Consider the following 15,062-nt stretch of genomic DNA (forward strand, 5'->3'; position numbering starts at 1 on the left):
GAAACACAATATATAAATCCAATTTATAATAATAATAATAATAATAAGAATAATGGTCATTATTATTATTATTATTAGTAGTAGTATTAGTATTGTTATTATTATTATTATGCCAAGTTACAGCTTGGCAGGGAATGCCCCATATCTATACAGCCCCGATAGTTTGGCACTTTTCAGCTATGCATTTGCACCGTGTGACCAACCTGTTTTAGCCTATCCCAATATATTGAAGAAAACATACCGTCGCATTTGCCGATCTTTAATGTAAGTAAAGTATGTTTTCAGGGTAGTGCACTTGAAGCCATTCCAAAGTGAGAATGGTCCGGCACATTTCCTTTCAAAAAAACAACAGCTGAAATTTTTTTTGAAAACAGGTTAAGAAAATAAATCATTTAGTATTCCGTCATGTCCGAAACAAGCATAGCGCTGTCAGAGCAATGGCAGAGAACTTTGTAGCGCATTGTAGCGTAAGTTCAAATAGTCCACGTGACCCTTTCCCCGCCCCGTACGTGCACTTTTTGAACAAAAAAAATCAAACGGCATCTTCCCTACCGTCCAATCAGCGGTCGAGTTACTCCCACGTGTGTATTGTTTAAACTGCTCGAGACTGCTCTTCGTGCTGTGATTGAAACCTGTGCAGCTGAATGATGGCAGCCGCGGTGTCCGTTAACGTAGCAGCCAGAGAAGAGAATTCCAGCGTCGGGCCCAACTTCACCTCTCATCAGCTATATGGCCACTGTGACGCCGCGGCCGAACATGGGGAGTGGGCTTCAATGGCAGGCAGTGAGCCCGACGGAGAACCTGGCGACGAAGAGGCATCCACAGGAGAAGACGGCCAACGGAGGGTCGACGAAGAATTGTCGGTGCTGAGTCCGAATGAGATAGAAAGGCGTTTGGAAAGAACACGCCGGGAGTTTTACAATCGCCGTAAAATTATCATTAAAAATCTGCCGGCTGATATCAGCAACCAGGCAAGTGAATTTTCCAGAATAACAGAAACTAACTAGCTAGCTCGTTAAAAGTTTTTTGTGGTGGCTCCCTCATAATACACTATCGTTCTAACTAGCGAAATATGAATGAATGGCTCAGTTGCATCAATTTTGAACGATGCGGACCTAGCTAACTAGCATAGTAACATAGTTTGCACCATATAACCATAACTTACTTCGAGTTGACTCACAATTGGATAGCTACTATATTGATAATGGTAGCCATCTTAATACTTGTTTGACTAACGCTAATGACCAACTGGTTTGAATTAACGATAACGAATCTACCAAGCAGTCTTGTTTAGCTACTGCTAGAAGTTTAGCTAGTACAACATTGCCTGTATGCCGCTTTCGACCCGATCAAAATGGTTGAGTTGGCTAGCTGTGCTCAGGGTGTGTATAGCTATTCGAACTGTGTTGTGCTGACTCGACCTTTTACGTAGCTGTAGTGAGTGAATTAGCTATTCAACTAACGTTAATTAACCCTTTAATCAGCCTGTGATGACAGGCGAGCTAAACATTTAAGATTAACAGTAAAACATTAAGAATGGTCTACCTAGTATGTAGTGATGTGCCAACAAGTCTGCTTACTCTCTTTTTAAAAGTGCTTGGTTACATTTTCAGGCACAAGTGAGCTTACCTAGCCTGGTGGATTCCGCTGGCGTTATTCACGTCCACTTGCGTTATTCACTTCCACTCGCGCACGGATTGAGTTTACTTTTAGCCAAGTTGACTAGCTAGCTAGATGCCGAACCACGCGTGTTTGGAAGTAAGTTGCCTGAGCGGGGCACTGTGGGGAAGCTAACGTCTACCGTGTTACCTAGATAGCACGATTCATTTGGAATGATTAATATTGGCTAAATTGTGACTCGTGAATTCTGTTTAGGAAATGTGCTATCTTGATATTGGCTAGATGGCTATCGTTAGAAGAATAGGTTTGCTAGGTTGGTATTTAATTTTCCTTTTAGTTTAGTCAGTTAATAGTAACGTTGACTGACTTGCACGATAAAGCTGGGTCCAGCAAATGTGAAGTCATAGTAGCCAGTTGGATGACTGGCTAAAATAAAAAAAAGTGGCAAGCAGTGGCGTTGGACAACGTAGACTGGTCCATTTTGTCTGTCATCGATACTTGCGTAACAAAACCATTGTATGGCTGTAGTTAACTAAATGCGCTTGCCCGTTACATTTTTTGTAATTTGCTGAATGCCAGAGAGCTAGATAGCTAGCCAGCTATCTCCGCTCCGTTATATCAAAGTGTAGCACGCTGGAATATCAAATCTTTGCTAGCCTAGATAACTGCGTTGTTGGCGACAATGTAAAACTCATTTGTCCGACTGCACTGCCGTGTCATGTCACGAACATGCCTGATCACTGGAGAATGGCGCTCCGTGCGCGTGGGGCATTGTTTGGCAGGATGCATGCTGGGAGTTCCAGATGGGAAAGGCATTGATGGCGAAACGCTACGGCTTTCACCTGCTGCAAAAGAAAGTGCTAGACAGCTTGTGTGTGTGCGCCTGCGCACGTTTACACCGCGAGCTGGCATTTCTAAAGTAGCACAGAAGTGCTTTTTTAGGCGAATTAGCGGCAAAATTGTATGTAAGTTTAGTTTGTGGTTTACTTGTCCCTTGAATGATGTCGATTAACCGTCATGACTGCTGTCAGTGCTAAAGGGGTCTTGATGCAAGCGCGCGCAATACACTGTTCTTTAGAATCACTACCAAATTAAGACAACCCACACAGTGGCTGGATTCCCGGGAGAGAGAGGCTGACGGCAGGGGGAGGAAAGGGGGCATCTGTACACGAAATGAAAGGGTGGCCGAACTCCACAGTTCAGTTGCTCATTTGTATAAAACAAAATCCCTTGATTTGCAGCTCTCTCCCTCTACCACATGACTTCGTGCTCCGCCAACACATCCCAGCTAACATGAAACATTCTAACAATGTTGCTGCCATGTAGTGGCAATGCTATAACATTTGGAGTAAGTAGCATGTCTGGAAACCAGGAACCGGCCGCAATCCCAGCTAACAAATCGTTTTCAATGTTACTGAACTGTCGAGACATTTCACTAACATTGCGAACATTTCGTTAGCTGGCATTGCTGCCTGTTCCTTGTTTCCAGACATGCTACTTACTCCAGCCTACATGCCACACCTGTTACTCATGATCTGCAGTTCAGTGGGTTTTTTTTTCGTTGTCCCTCAGGAGGTGCATGAGCTGTTGTCTGACTATGACCTGAAGTACTGCTTCGTGGACAAGTACAAAGGAACTGGTGAGTGTGTGGAGTAGTGTGCACTAGGGTAGTCGGTCTGCTCGGTGCCCACTCTAAACTGATTCATCTGTGGCCCATAAACTTGTCCTACTAGTTATAAAATTTAGTAATCAAACTCCAGGGAACTGTTTGGGGGAGAGTGGTTTTTCTGCATATAATGGCCATTAAAAAGGTTGATGCACTTTCAGGCAAGAAAATGAAGGTTAGTTCTAGTTCATTAGATGCTGTTTAAAGTAATTGTAAGAAGACTTTATACAAGCTCAAATGGTTGAACATTTATTCAGTCATTTGTTCTTAACTTTAACCTGCGAGAGAATGCAGGCGTTACACTTTCTCAAACTGAGCTTGGCATCCTAGCTTTAGCGATTGCGGAATTGGTAAAACCTTTTGAAGAAACTGCGAAAAAAAAAATTCTGCTTTGAGTTGTTGGTCGAAGGTGAGGGGAAAGTGCTGACCGGATCCCGGCCTTGGCCTCGTTCCCGTTCGCGGGGCGCGAGTTTGCCGGGGGGACGCATTGTTCCATGCTGGGGCCTGCATTGTGTGCTGAAGCCCTCTGCGTGCTGCTTCCCCCCCCCGCCCCCCCGCAGCGTTCGTCACCCTGCTGAACGGCGAGCAGGCGCAGTCCGCCATCAAAGAGTTCCACCAGCAGGTGCTGCGCGAGCGGGAGATCTCCGTGCAGCTGCAGCCCACCGACGCCCTGCTGTGCATCGCCAACCTGCCGCTCACCCTCACCCAGCAGCAGTTCGAGGACCTGGTGCGGCCCTTCGGCAACCTGGAGCGCTGCTTCCTGGTGCACAGCGCCTCCTCTGGCCACTCCAAGGGCTACGGCTTCGTGGAGTACATGAAGAAGGACTCGGCGGCGCGCGCCAAGTCGGAGCTGCTGGGGAAGCAGCTGGGCTCGCGCATGCTGTACGTGCACTGGACCGAGGTGGGCTCGCTCACCTACGCCCTGCTGCACTCCCGCTGCCTGTGCGTGGACCGCCTGCCGCCGGGCCTGCTGCACGTCCACCACCTGGGCCACGCCCTCGGCCTCGCCCACACGCCCGTCTTCTGCCAGGTACGTCCCACGCCCACCCTTTGCCCAGTTTGGGGAAAAAAAAATTTGTATATGCGTGCACATGCGCGCGCGTGTACAGACCACTTGTGCACAGCGCTGGTGTTTGCCGTTGGTTTCCATTGTCCCTCGAATACTTTGACCTTTGCCCTGATTTTCCTGTGACTGCTGCGAGTTCCCATAGCAACCACCACCACCTGACCGTCAGGGGTGCCGTTGGACATTGGCCTTTCTGGAACAGGAGAGAGCGACACGTTTGTGCCTTTATGCCATCACCTCCACACTCCTCTTCTGTCAAGTGTGCATATACACATTCATGCCCGTACACTGGCCCACTCCCTCTGTCTCTCCTCCTCCTTTGTCTCTGTCCTTCACTCACATACCCACCTATTGTACTGTCACCCATTCACATACTGCTTCTCAACTGTGTGTGTGGCTGCTTTTATCATACATTTTTTATTTAAAAATATAATTTCAGACTAGATTCAGACTTTTGAAATGCCCAACCATGAGATGATGTTGTCAGAGTACTGTTCAAATTCATTAAGTAAATTACAGCCTATTAAATGGCTGCCAACCCCCTAAAATTGTTATTTATTTTTTGATTTGAATATATTGATTCCTTTTTGTAGTCTGAAATATATGTGATTAAAGTGGAGTATAAGTTCATGCTCCAAGTTAAACTACGTGGTTGCTCCCTGCACTTGGAACTGTACTTCCCTCTAGGGTTCTCGACACACTTGTTCCTGGTTTTGGTTATACACGCCGTTTGTCGCTCTGGATAAGGGCGTCTGCCAAATGCCTGTAATGTAAATGTAAAATGCTGTGTATAGGTGTGTAGAGTCATTTTCTGAAATAGGTGTTTGTATGAAATATTAATACGGTGAAGTGTGCATGCCTCGTGTTTGTGGATCTGGTCTTTTTTTTATACATTCACTCAAAGAATGCTCGCACCATCCTTTTTGTCACTGAAGTAAAATCAAGAATGATGCAAGCATGCATACTGCATTAAAGGCTTTCAGAGTTTTATTTCTCGATTCAATCTGTGTATATATTGGCAAAAGGTGTAGTTTAATAACAGGGACTGAGACTAACTTTTTGAACCCGCTGCTGTTATGCAAGTTTGTTTTAGAACTTGTCCATATTTGGTTATTTGGTTGGCGGGGGGAGAGAGAACAAAACAAACAAAACACTTAGGTGGCCTGTCTAAGATATTTCAATGCAGGAAAAGCCCTGTATGCATTTCCATTTGAGGTGTGTGTGTGTGTGTGTGTGTGTGGACTGGAGTGTGGACGTCCCTTGTTTGTGTGGACGTCCCGTCTTGGTATGGACGTATTCTGTGCTTCTCTTCTCCCAGCTGGCCCAGGGGCAGGATGGGAGTTTCCGCCCTTTTGCCGTTCTGGAGTTTGCCACAGCGGAGATGGCGGAGGAGGTCCAGAGGGCGACCGATGGCCGTGCCGTGGGCGGGGCAAACGTTCGGGTGTCTTTCTGCGCCCCAGGACCCCCCGGCAGGAGCATGCTGGCTGCCCTCATTGCTGCCCAGACAATGGTACTGCCCTTTTACCCTGCTTTTACACTATCCTGCACAATTACTGCCCCATAGCGCTGCTTTTACACTGTCCTGCTGCAGCACTGCCCCATAGAACTGCTTTTACACTGTCCCGCTGCAGTACTGCCCATAGCGCTGCTTTTACACTGTCCTGCTGCAGTACTACACCATAGAGCTGCTTTTACACTGTCCTGCTGCAGTACTGCCCTTTTACCCTGCTTTTACACTATCCTGCACAATTACTGCCCCATAGAGCTGCTTTTACACTGTCCTGCTGCAGTACTGCCCCATAGAGCTGCTTTTACACTGTCCTGCTGCAGTACTGCCCCATAGCGCTGCTTTTACACTGTCCCACTGCAGCACTGCCCCATAGAGCTGCTTTTACACTGTCCCACTGCAGCACTGCCCCATAGAGCTGCTTTTACACTGTCCTGCTGCAGCACTGCCCCATAGAGCTGCTTTTACACTATCCTGCTGCAGCACTGCCCCATAGCGCTGCTTTTACACTGTCCTGCTGCAGCACTGCCCCATAGCGCTGCTTTTACACTGTCCTGCTGCAGCACTGCCCCATAGCGCTGCTTTTACACTGTCCTGCTGCAGCACTGCCCCATAGAGCTGCTTTTACACTGTCCTGCTGCAGCACTGCCCCATAGAGCTGCTTTTACACTGTCCCGCTGCAGTACTGCACCATAGAGCTGCTTTTACACTGTCCTGCTGCAGTACTGCCCCATAGCGCTGCTTTTACACTGTCCTGCTGCAGTACTGCCCCATAGAGCTGCTTTTACACTGTCCTGCTGCAGCACTGCCCCATAGTGCTGCTTTTACACTGTCCCACTGCAGTACTGCCCCATAGTGCTGCTTTTACACTGTCCTGCTGCAGCACTGCCCCATAGAGCTGCTTTTACACTGTCCTGCTGCAGTACTGCTCCATAGCGCTGCTTTTACACTGTCCTGCTGCAGCACTGCCCCATAGCGCTGCTTTTACACTGTCCCGCTGCAGCACTGCCCCATAGAGCTGCTTTTACACTGTCCTGCTGCAGTACTGCCCCATAGAGCTGCTTTTACACTGTCCTGCTGCAGTACTGCTCCATAGCGCTGCTTTTCCACTGTCCCCCTGCAGTACTGCCCCATAGCGCTGCTTTTACACTGTCCTGCTGCAGCACTGCCCCATAGCGCTGCTTTTACACTGTCCTGCTGCAGCACTGCCCCATAGAGCTGCTTTTACACTGTCCTGCTGCAGTACTGCCCCATAGAGCTGCTTTTACACTGTCCTGCTGCAGCACTGCCCCATAGAGCTGCTTTTACACTGTCCCACTGCAGTACTGCACCATAGAGCTGCTTTTACACTGTCCTGCTGCAGTCTGCACATAGCGTGCTTATACACTGTCCTGCTGCAGTACTGCCCCATAGCGCTGCTTTTACACTGTCCTGCTGCAGTACTGCCCCATAGAGCTGCTTTTACACTGTCCTGCTGCAGTACTGCCCCATAGCGCTGCTTTTACACTGTCCTGCTGCAGCACTGCACCATAGCGCTGCTTTTACACTGTCCTGCTGCAGTACTGCACCATAGCGCTGCTTTTACACTGTCCTGCTGCAGTACTGCCCCATAGCGCTGCTTTTACACTATCCTGCACAATTACTGCCCCATAGCGCTGCTTTTACACTGTCCTGCTGCAGCACTGCACCATAGCGCTGCTTTTACACTGTCCTGCTGCAGTACTGCACCATAGCGCTGCTTTTACACTGTCCTGCTGCAGTACTGCCCCATAGCGCTGCTTTTACACTATCCTGCACAATTACTGCCCCATAGCGCTGCTTTTACACTGTCCCAGTGCAGCACTGCCCCATAGAGCTGCTTTTACACTGTCCCACTGCAGCACTGCCCCATAGCGCTGCTTTTACACTGTCCTGCTGCAGCACTGCCCCATAGCGCTGCTTTTACACTGTCCGCTGCAGCACTGCCCCATAGAGCTGCTTTACACTGTCCCCTGCAGCACTCCTAGAGTCTTTTACACTGTCCTGCGCACTGCCCCATAGAGCTGCTTTTACACTGTCCCACTGCAGTACTGCCCCATAGCGCTGCTTTTACACTGTCCTGCTGCAGTACTGCCCCATAGAGCTGCTTTTACACTGTCCTGCTGCAGTACTGCCCCATAGCGCTGCTTTTACACTGTCCTGCTGCAGTACTGCTCCATAGCGCTGCTTTTACACTGTCCCCCTGCAGTACTGCCCCATAGAGCTGCTTTTACACTGTCCTGCTGCAGTACTGCCCCATAGCACTGCTTTTACACTGTCCTGCTGCAGCACTGCCCCATAGCGCTGCTTTTACACTGTCCTGCTGCAGTACTGCCCCATAGCGCTGCTTTTACACTGTCCCGCTACAGTACTGTCCCATAGCTCTGCTTTTACACTGTCCCACTGCAGTACTGCCCCATAGAGCTGCTTTTACACTGTCCCGCTGCAGCACTTAACGGTAGCTCTGCTCGTGTTCTCTTGCTCTCTCTTCTCAGGCGTTGAACCGGGGGAAGGGGCTCCTTCCAGAACCGAGCGCCCTGCAGATTCTGTCGAGCCTCAACAACCCGGCCACCATGAGGATGCTGCTCAACCCCCTGGCCCAGGGCCGGAAGCACGGTACCGAAACCGGGCCGCTGGGCTCCGTGTGCACTTCAGCCGCACGCTAGCCAGCAGCCTCCCATTGACTGCGCATTAACCCCCGTCCTCTGTGATATTAACCCACATTGATGGCACTGCACTCACACTGTTAAGGCTGCCATTTGGATTAAAAAAAAAAATTCCATTGTTTGGATATTTTAATATGTTGCAAATTGGAAAATGTATTGCAAAATGTCAAAATTGCATCATTAATCAAAATTGTTGAAATACTCCTGGGGAATAGGGGCTTATGTCCTATATCTTTGTCCTATGTCCTATATACTTATCCTTGTGACTCTTCTCCATCTACAGGGCTCCTGGGGGCAGCTCCTGCGCTGCCGCTGCTGGCTAACCCTGCGCTCTCCGCTGCCTTACTGCAGCTGCTGCTCCAGAACCAGGCCCAGATGCAGCAGGTACTGCGTCTGCCTCCGTCTGTCTGTCTCTGTTTCAGAAGCCCTCTGCAGCGAGCAATTATCTGTTGGTTCTACATTTTATTTAATCATCAACAGCAAATGTGTAAATTCTTCGAGTGTCTTGGGAAAGTAGTGTGACAGCCACTTCCACCTGCTCTCTCTTGGACTTCTACTCAACTCTTCCTTGCTCTCTCTCTCTCTCTCTCGTGCCCTCTCTTGCCCTTGCCCTCTCGGTCTCTCTCTCGCTTGCCCTCTCTCCTGTCAGCACTCTGTATTTGCGAACCCTCTCCTGTGGGCACAGGTTCTACACAGTGAAACCCGACTGCTTCCCTGCGTGAGTGATCTGTGTGTCTGTGCTGTGCTCTTGCTGTGGTTTGGTGTGTGTGTTATGATTTGGTGTTTGGTATTATTGTGTGTATGTGTGTGAGATGCAGCCTGGAACAAAGCAATTTTGGATCGTTTGGAATGCAGTGTTTCCGGGTTTCTTGATTCGCCCTGTTCTAATGGTCATGTGACCTGTCCTAGGCGGGACTTCTAGGTGAAACTCAACTCACGGGTCTGCCTCTTCAGCAGGGAGTGGCCATGCTGCCAGACATTCCCCCCGGTGAGCCAATGCCTCTCCCTGCCTGTCTGTTACCCTGCATGCGTCTGCGCATGTGTGTGACGGTAATGCTGTGTGTCTGTGCATGTGTGTGACTAATGCTGTGCTCTGTCTGCGCATGTGTGTGACTGTAATGCGCTGTGTCTGCGCATGTGTGTGACTGTAATGCTGCGTGTCTGCGCATGTGTGTGACTGTAATGCTGTGTGTCTGCGCATGTGTGTGACTGTAATGCTGTGTGTCTGCGCATGTGTGTGACTGTAATGCTGTGTGTCTGCGCATGTGTGACTGTAATGCTGTGCGTCTGCGCATGTGTGTGACTAATGCTGTGTGTCTGCGCATGTGTGTGACTGTAATGCTGTGCGTCTGCGCGTGTGTGTGTGACTGTAATGCTGTGCTGTGCGTCTGCGCATGTGTGTGACTGTAGTGCTGTGCGTCTGCGCATGTGTGTGACTGTAGTGCCGTGCTCTGCCCTGCAGGTGGCGTGGTGCCTGACGCTCCCGGGCCAATCAGGCCTCCAGCCATGGGCCACACCCTCCTCAGGGAGTCTCCCACAGCACCCTGCCCCTTCCCCCCGACGCCCCCGCCCTTGCAAGGCATTGCCCCGCCCCTCTTGGGCGGCTTGCTGGGCGGGGAGGGGCCGACCGCGCCCGGGGTGAGTTCAGGCGCTCAGACCTTAATTCACCTCTGCTTCCATCTGGGAAGGTCACTGAGGGGGGGGGCAATGATGCCGAGCTGACCGAGGGGGGAGGGGGCGGGACATTAAAGCAAACGTCAAAAATAAGTGTGAATAAGCCGTTGAAGCAGCTGCAGACTGAGGCGAGAAGCCTAAAGATCACATTTCTAAAATTTTCAAAGGTAAAAGATTGTTGATTTAAAAAAAAAAAAAAATTAAAAAAAAAAATGTGTAGAAACTTTGTTCCACGAATCCGGTGGACAATTAAAAGCAGTCTTTTTTTTTTTTTTTTTTTTTTTTTTTTCCCCGAGCTCCATATCAACACGAGGAATCTGGAGTTACAAGCCTGTTTGCCAGAACGGGTCAGATATGGTCCCAAAGACCAGAGCAACAAGGATGTAATAGAGGGAAGCAATTTTCCCAAGAAGAGCTTTGTGTAAATAAGCACATACCAATGTGATGCCTCAGAGAGACCAGCCTGCTAATTATAAGAGTGCACTCTGAAATGACATTTCCCACTTGTGCACACTGATCATCAGCTAGATTGTGTAGAAACCATTTAAGGGCATCAAACCTATGGCTAAAAGCTTATTTAAAAGTAGGGAGTGATCGATGGTGTCAGAAGCCTGTGACTGGTCGACAGAAACAGCAGCACAATGTTGCTTATTGTCCAAAGCAGACACAGGTAATTGGGGAAGTGGCAGTGATTGTACTAGGATTTGCCCTTAACAGGTTGACCTGTACCTGTAGAGAAATGCCTCAAGTTGTTCATTTAAAAGAAATGACAAAAGTTAGGAGTCACAGGTGTGACTACACGTGTGCAGGCCTTCCTTTCACTATTCACACTCTCCTATCTTCCAGGTGTCCATTTTGAGAGAGCTGCCCAGAGACGGGACCCCGCCCCTCGCAGCACACAGTCTGTTCTCAGGTCAGTGTCGCCCTCCCCCCCCGCCCCCATCCCCAAGCAGGAAATGAACGAGCGTTCAGGAATTTGCCGGTGTGGTCAGGTGATCGGCTGTCTCTGGGCAACCCACAGGTGGCAGCTGCAGGCCGCATCCATACCGGAAGAAGCCTCAGCCAGGCAGTATGACAAGCCAGCGCCCTGGGCGGAGCCTCCAGTGCCAAGAGCCGCAGTACCTGCCTGTCCACCAGGTGGGGCTCTCCCTCACTCACTCGCTTGTTGTCCTTATCTCTTCCCCCTTGTCTGTCCACTAATTGGTTGTATGTCTGCAGGATGGGCGGAGCCACTTGTTTGAGGCCCAGGAAGACCTGGACCCCGCCCTTCTCGGAGGATTTGGGCAGGTAATGCTCCCGCCTAGAGATCGGCGCCTTTCACCTCTGAACCCTCCCGTCCCTGAATCCGGTTCCGTTTCTCTGCAGCACCTGCACCAGCCCGGTTACGCCTTCGCCCCGAACCCGCTTCCCTCCGCCTACTACAGCTCCTCCACAGCCGCTGCCCCCTCTGCCCAGCTCAACAAGGTGTGTGTTTGGCTGAACACTGTGCCTGTACACTGTGCCTGTACACTGTGCCTGTACACTGTGACTGAACACTGTGCCTGAACACTGACTGTACTTGATGCATTTCTGTGTTGTGCTGAGGTTGTTATTCTGTCTCTCAGGCTGTTGGAATGCCCCCCATGTCTCAGTCGAGCAGTCTATACTCCTGTGCACCTGGGACTGCTGTCAAGGTAGGGTCTGCATGCGGGCGTCAGTGCGCGCGTACGTTGTGACTTTTTGTAAAAGGTATTCGGGGCCGTCTGGGTAGTGTAGAAAGAAGCACTCTCCTACCACCGCAGAGACCCGGGTTCAATCCCCGGCAGTGGTACATCCGGCTTGGTCAGACGTTCCTACGAACACAGTTGGCAGTGTTCGCGGGTGGGAAGCCAGTGAGGGTATGAGTCCTGATCGCTGCATTAGCGACTCCTACTGGTTGGTCGGGGCGCCTGTTTGGCTTTAAGTGCTATTGCAGATGACTTGTAATGCTGTACTGAGCAGGCCTGCATTTTGTGTCTCTTCCCCCCCAGACGCCCGTGGGGGGGCAGAAGCGGTTGTTTTCGCGGCTCATCCCGTCTCCGGAGCCCAGCCCGGAGGGGGGCTACGTGGGGCAGCACTCGCAGGGCCTGGGGGGACACTACGCCGACTCCTACATGAAGCGCAAGCGCATCTTCTGACTGGAGGCCTACGCTCAGGCCCCCTGAGCTCCACCAATCGGCTGCGGCCGGCCTGCGGCGGTCCGGCCGCCTCGGGCTGCGTCCCTGCCCATGACCCCCGGGGGGCGCTGTGGCTCCTCCCACATCCCGGGTCAGCCTGCTGCTTTCCTCCCATTGGCTGGTGTGGTCGTCACCTAGTGGGAAACGGATTTGTTTTGTAAATATAATTTCAGTGTGTATTTAAATTTTGTTTTTTCCAATTTAATTTTTTTTAAATTTTATTTTAGCAGACCTTTGTTAAATTCAGGAATTGATTTGTGCTAAAAGGACAGCCTTTTGGAACAAGTTAAATATTTTTGTTTTTTATATATATATTTTTTCTCCATACAAAATGTATGCCTTTCCTCCATGGCTAGCTTGCCCTGTTTTTTTAATTTATTTTTTTTATCTTGTTCATGCGACTCTGGACTTGAGTTAACCTGGAAATCTGCATTCCCTGTAGAATATGGCTTCCTGTCAGGTGTGTAGAGTTTGATTTTTGATTGGTTGGGAGCAGCGTGGTGTTAGACTTTTTCTGTGTTTCTCCTCCTCACCTTCTCACAAGTTTATAATTTTGCTACCCCTTCATTCCCACTCCTCACCTCAGTCGTGGCCTAACCCCACCCCCTGCATTCTCCTCTTCTAGTGCTGTGGGGGGGCGGGTGTGTGGCCTGGCTTTTGTTCTCTTATTTCTCCGTCTCCCTGCAGTTTGATGTTCTCACTGTTCTCCCCTAGCGTTTCTTTTTGTGTGTGTGTTCTGAATGTGTTTAAATGCGGTGGTGGAAACGCGCCATCTTCACCATCACGGTGCAGGGCAGAGGCGTGGAGCCCCCGTTTGTCAGTTGGCCATTTTTTTCCCCCCCTCCTCACAACATTACCCGTGCTGATATCCTGTTCCCCTCCCGGCCAGTAGAGGGAGATGTTTTCCCCCTGCAGGGCAGTAGAGGGAGATGTTTCTAAACCGTAGGCATTGGCCTGCATTGAGCTTTTGGGGGGAGGGGGGGAGGGGTAGGTGGAGCTGGCCTTGTGAGAGTCCTGTGTGATTGGCTGTAGGCTGGTGTAATGTGCTGGTGGTTAGAGCGCAGTGTGGGGCAGCCCACTTCCTGCGAGTCTTTAGGTTTATCAGATCCAGCTCCTCTGGCCTTCGCTTGGGCTTCTGTAATTGTGGAACAGCGATGCAGTTAGTCAGCGTGTGCTGTTGATCCTGTTCCACTGGGCGGCGATTAGAACGGTAGTCCCAGTTTGTCAGTGATTGCCGTCAGTCTCAGCTGACAGTGGAAATGTGATTGGTCAGTGATAGTATTAGTCTCAGGTCTGGTATAGCCTTAATCTGCAGGTGCATTATGATTGTGAAAACGCATTACCTCTGACATTTACTGCTAGTCATTACTTGACCCGTGTAAGCCTGTGCCTTTTTTTCTATGTAATCCAATTTGCTATTAACAGACTTAAATGCTTACTGTGTTTTTTTTTTGCCGTGTACATATTGAGGTTACAGTGATGTTTGAAGTCATCGTTTCATTTAGGACTGTGTGTGTGTGGTCATTGTTTCATTTACAACTGTGTGTGTGTGTGTGTGTGTGTTCTCTCGACTGAGTGATTATAATCCGAAAGTGAAGTTTTCTGTGTTGTGGTTGATGACTTGTACTTCGTATGGAGCAAGACGGGCAGATGTCTTTGGCCTGAACTATGCTGTGTCACAATCTGTACTGCTATACTCGCCACTTTTTTTTTGTGGAAGGTTTTTGAACGAGTAAATGTTATTTAAATTTGCGTGTGTATGTATTTTATTGCTCTTCTAAGGAGAGTACCTAGTACCCTGCAAAAGTTTTAATGCCCTTCAGCTCAGTACACTGTCCAAACACTACACTTGACTGGCAGACTTAACTCAGTGCATTGATACCACTGACTGATTTTGTCGCACTGATCCAGTTGGTATCATTGTATGCTAATCCCATTGATGCGTCTCTGCCTACACTGATCCTGTTTACTGTCCTCTACACTGGTCCTATCGACTGATCTTCCTCCGCTGCATGTTTTGTGCTGATCTCTCTACACTGATCCTACATGTAGGTTTCTCTACACTGATCCTGTAGCTCTGTTTCTCAACATCAACCTTATTGGCTGAGCTCTCCGCATCATGTATACAAATGCCACGCTAAGCCTGTACACTAGGAAACTGGAAAACGAAGACCAATGACTGCTTTGACGGGTGAGGTATTTTTATTTGGGGGGACATTAGCCATTAGCCTGTGTGATTGCTCACCCTGTTATGGCATTGGTCATTATAACGTAGAGCCTTTCTTACTGAAAGCTAACTGCATGACCGCTCCAGGGCACATGCGAAACCCCAGAGGAAGACCACTTGGTATCATATTCTGAAGCCAGGCTGTGTGTTAGTATTGTGCCTGCGTGTGACGTAGGCCTGTTTGTGTCGAACAAGTGTCCATTTCGCAACGTGTTTGGATTTTCTTGTGAATTGTAAACACTTAAAAGAAACCAGTGCCAGATTTGGATTTGATGGCTTCCATATTTGAGTTTCCATGCTCTTGGACAGGGGGTCCTCAATCTTACCCAGAAAGGGCCGGTGTGGGTGCAGGCTTTTGTTCCAATCAAGCAGTTACACACCTGCATCTACTATTCAAGATCCTTAGCGAAGACTAGTGGTTGA

At 49.5% G+C, this 15,062-nt stretch overlaps 1 protein-coding gene across 1 annotated transcript; it reads left to right on the forward strand.

Moving 5' to 3' along the window:
* Window positions 1-524: 524 nt before the first annotated feature.
* Window positions 525-14,164, forward strand: raver1 (ribonucleoprotein, PTB-binding 1). Its single transcript, XM_064316460.1, has 14 exons — window positions 525-971; window positions 3,193-3,259; window positions 3,847-4,316; window positions 5,671-5,862; window positions 8,373-8,493; window positions 8,827-8,927; window positions 9,453-9,531; window positions 10,006-10,181; window positions 11,064-11,130; window positions 11,239-11,354; window positions 11,436-11,504; window positions 11,583-11,681; window positions 11,822-11,890; window positions 12,227-14,164. Exons 1-14 carry the CDS (start codon window positions 645-647, stop codon window positions 12,371-12,373), a joined length of 2,100 nt encoding a protein of 699 aa, XP_064172530.1. The 5' UTR covers window positions 525-644; the 3' UTR covers window positions 12,374-14,164.
* The last annotated feature ends 898 nt before the right edge of the window (window positions 14,165-15,062 follow it).

The sequence above is a fragment of the Anguilla rostrata genome, chromosome 17, assembly GCF_018555375.3.
Source record: "Anguilla rostrata isolate EN2019 chromosome 17, ASM1855537v3, whole genome shotgun sequence".
Taxonomy (NCBI): Eukaryota; Metazoa; Chordata; class Actinopteri; order Anguilliformes; family Anguillidae; genus Anguilla; species Anguilla rostrata.

Bases quoted from the DNA above. Each gene is read 5' to 3' on its own strand.
- raver1 (XM_064316460.1), top strand. From the start codon at position 645: ATGATGGCAGCCGCGGTGTCCGTTAACGTAGCAGCCAGAGAAGAGAAT. The intron at 8,928-9,452 runs GTACTGCGTCTG...GACCTGTCCTAG, and splicing joins ACCAGGCCCAGATGCAGCAG to GCGGGACTTCTAGGTGAAAC. The intron at 11,131-11,238 runs GTCAGTGTCGCC...GGCAACCCACAG, and splicing joins AGCACACAGTCTGTTCTCAG to GTGGCAGCTGCAGGCCGCAT.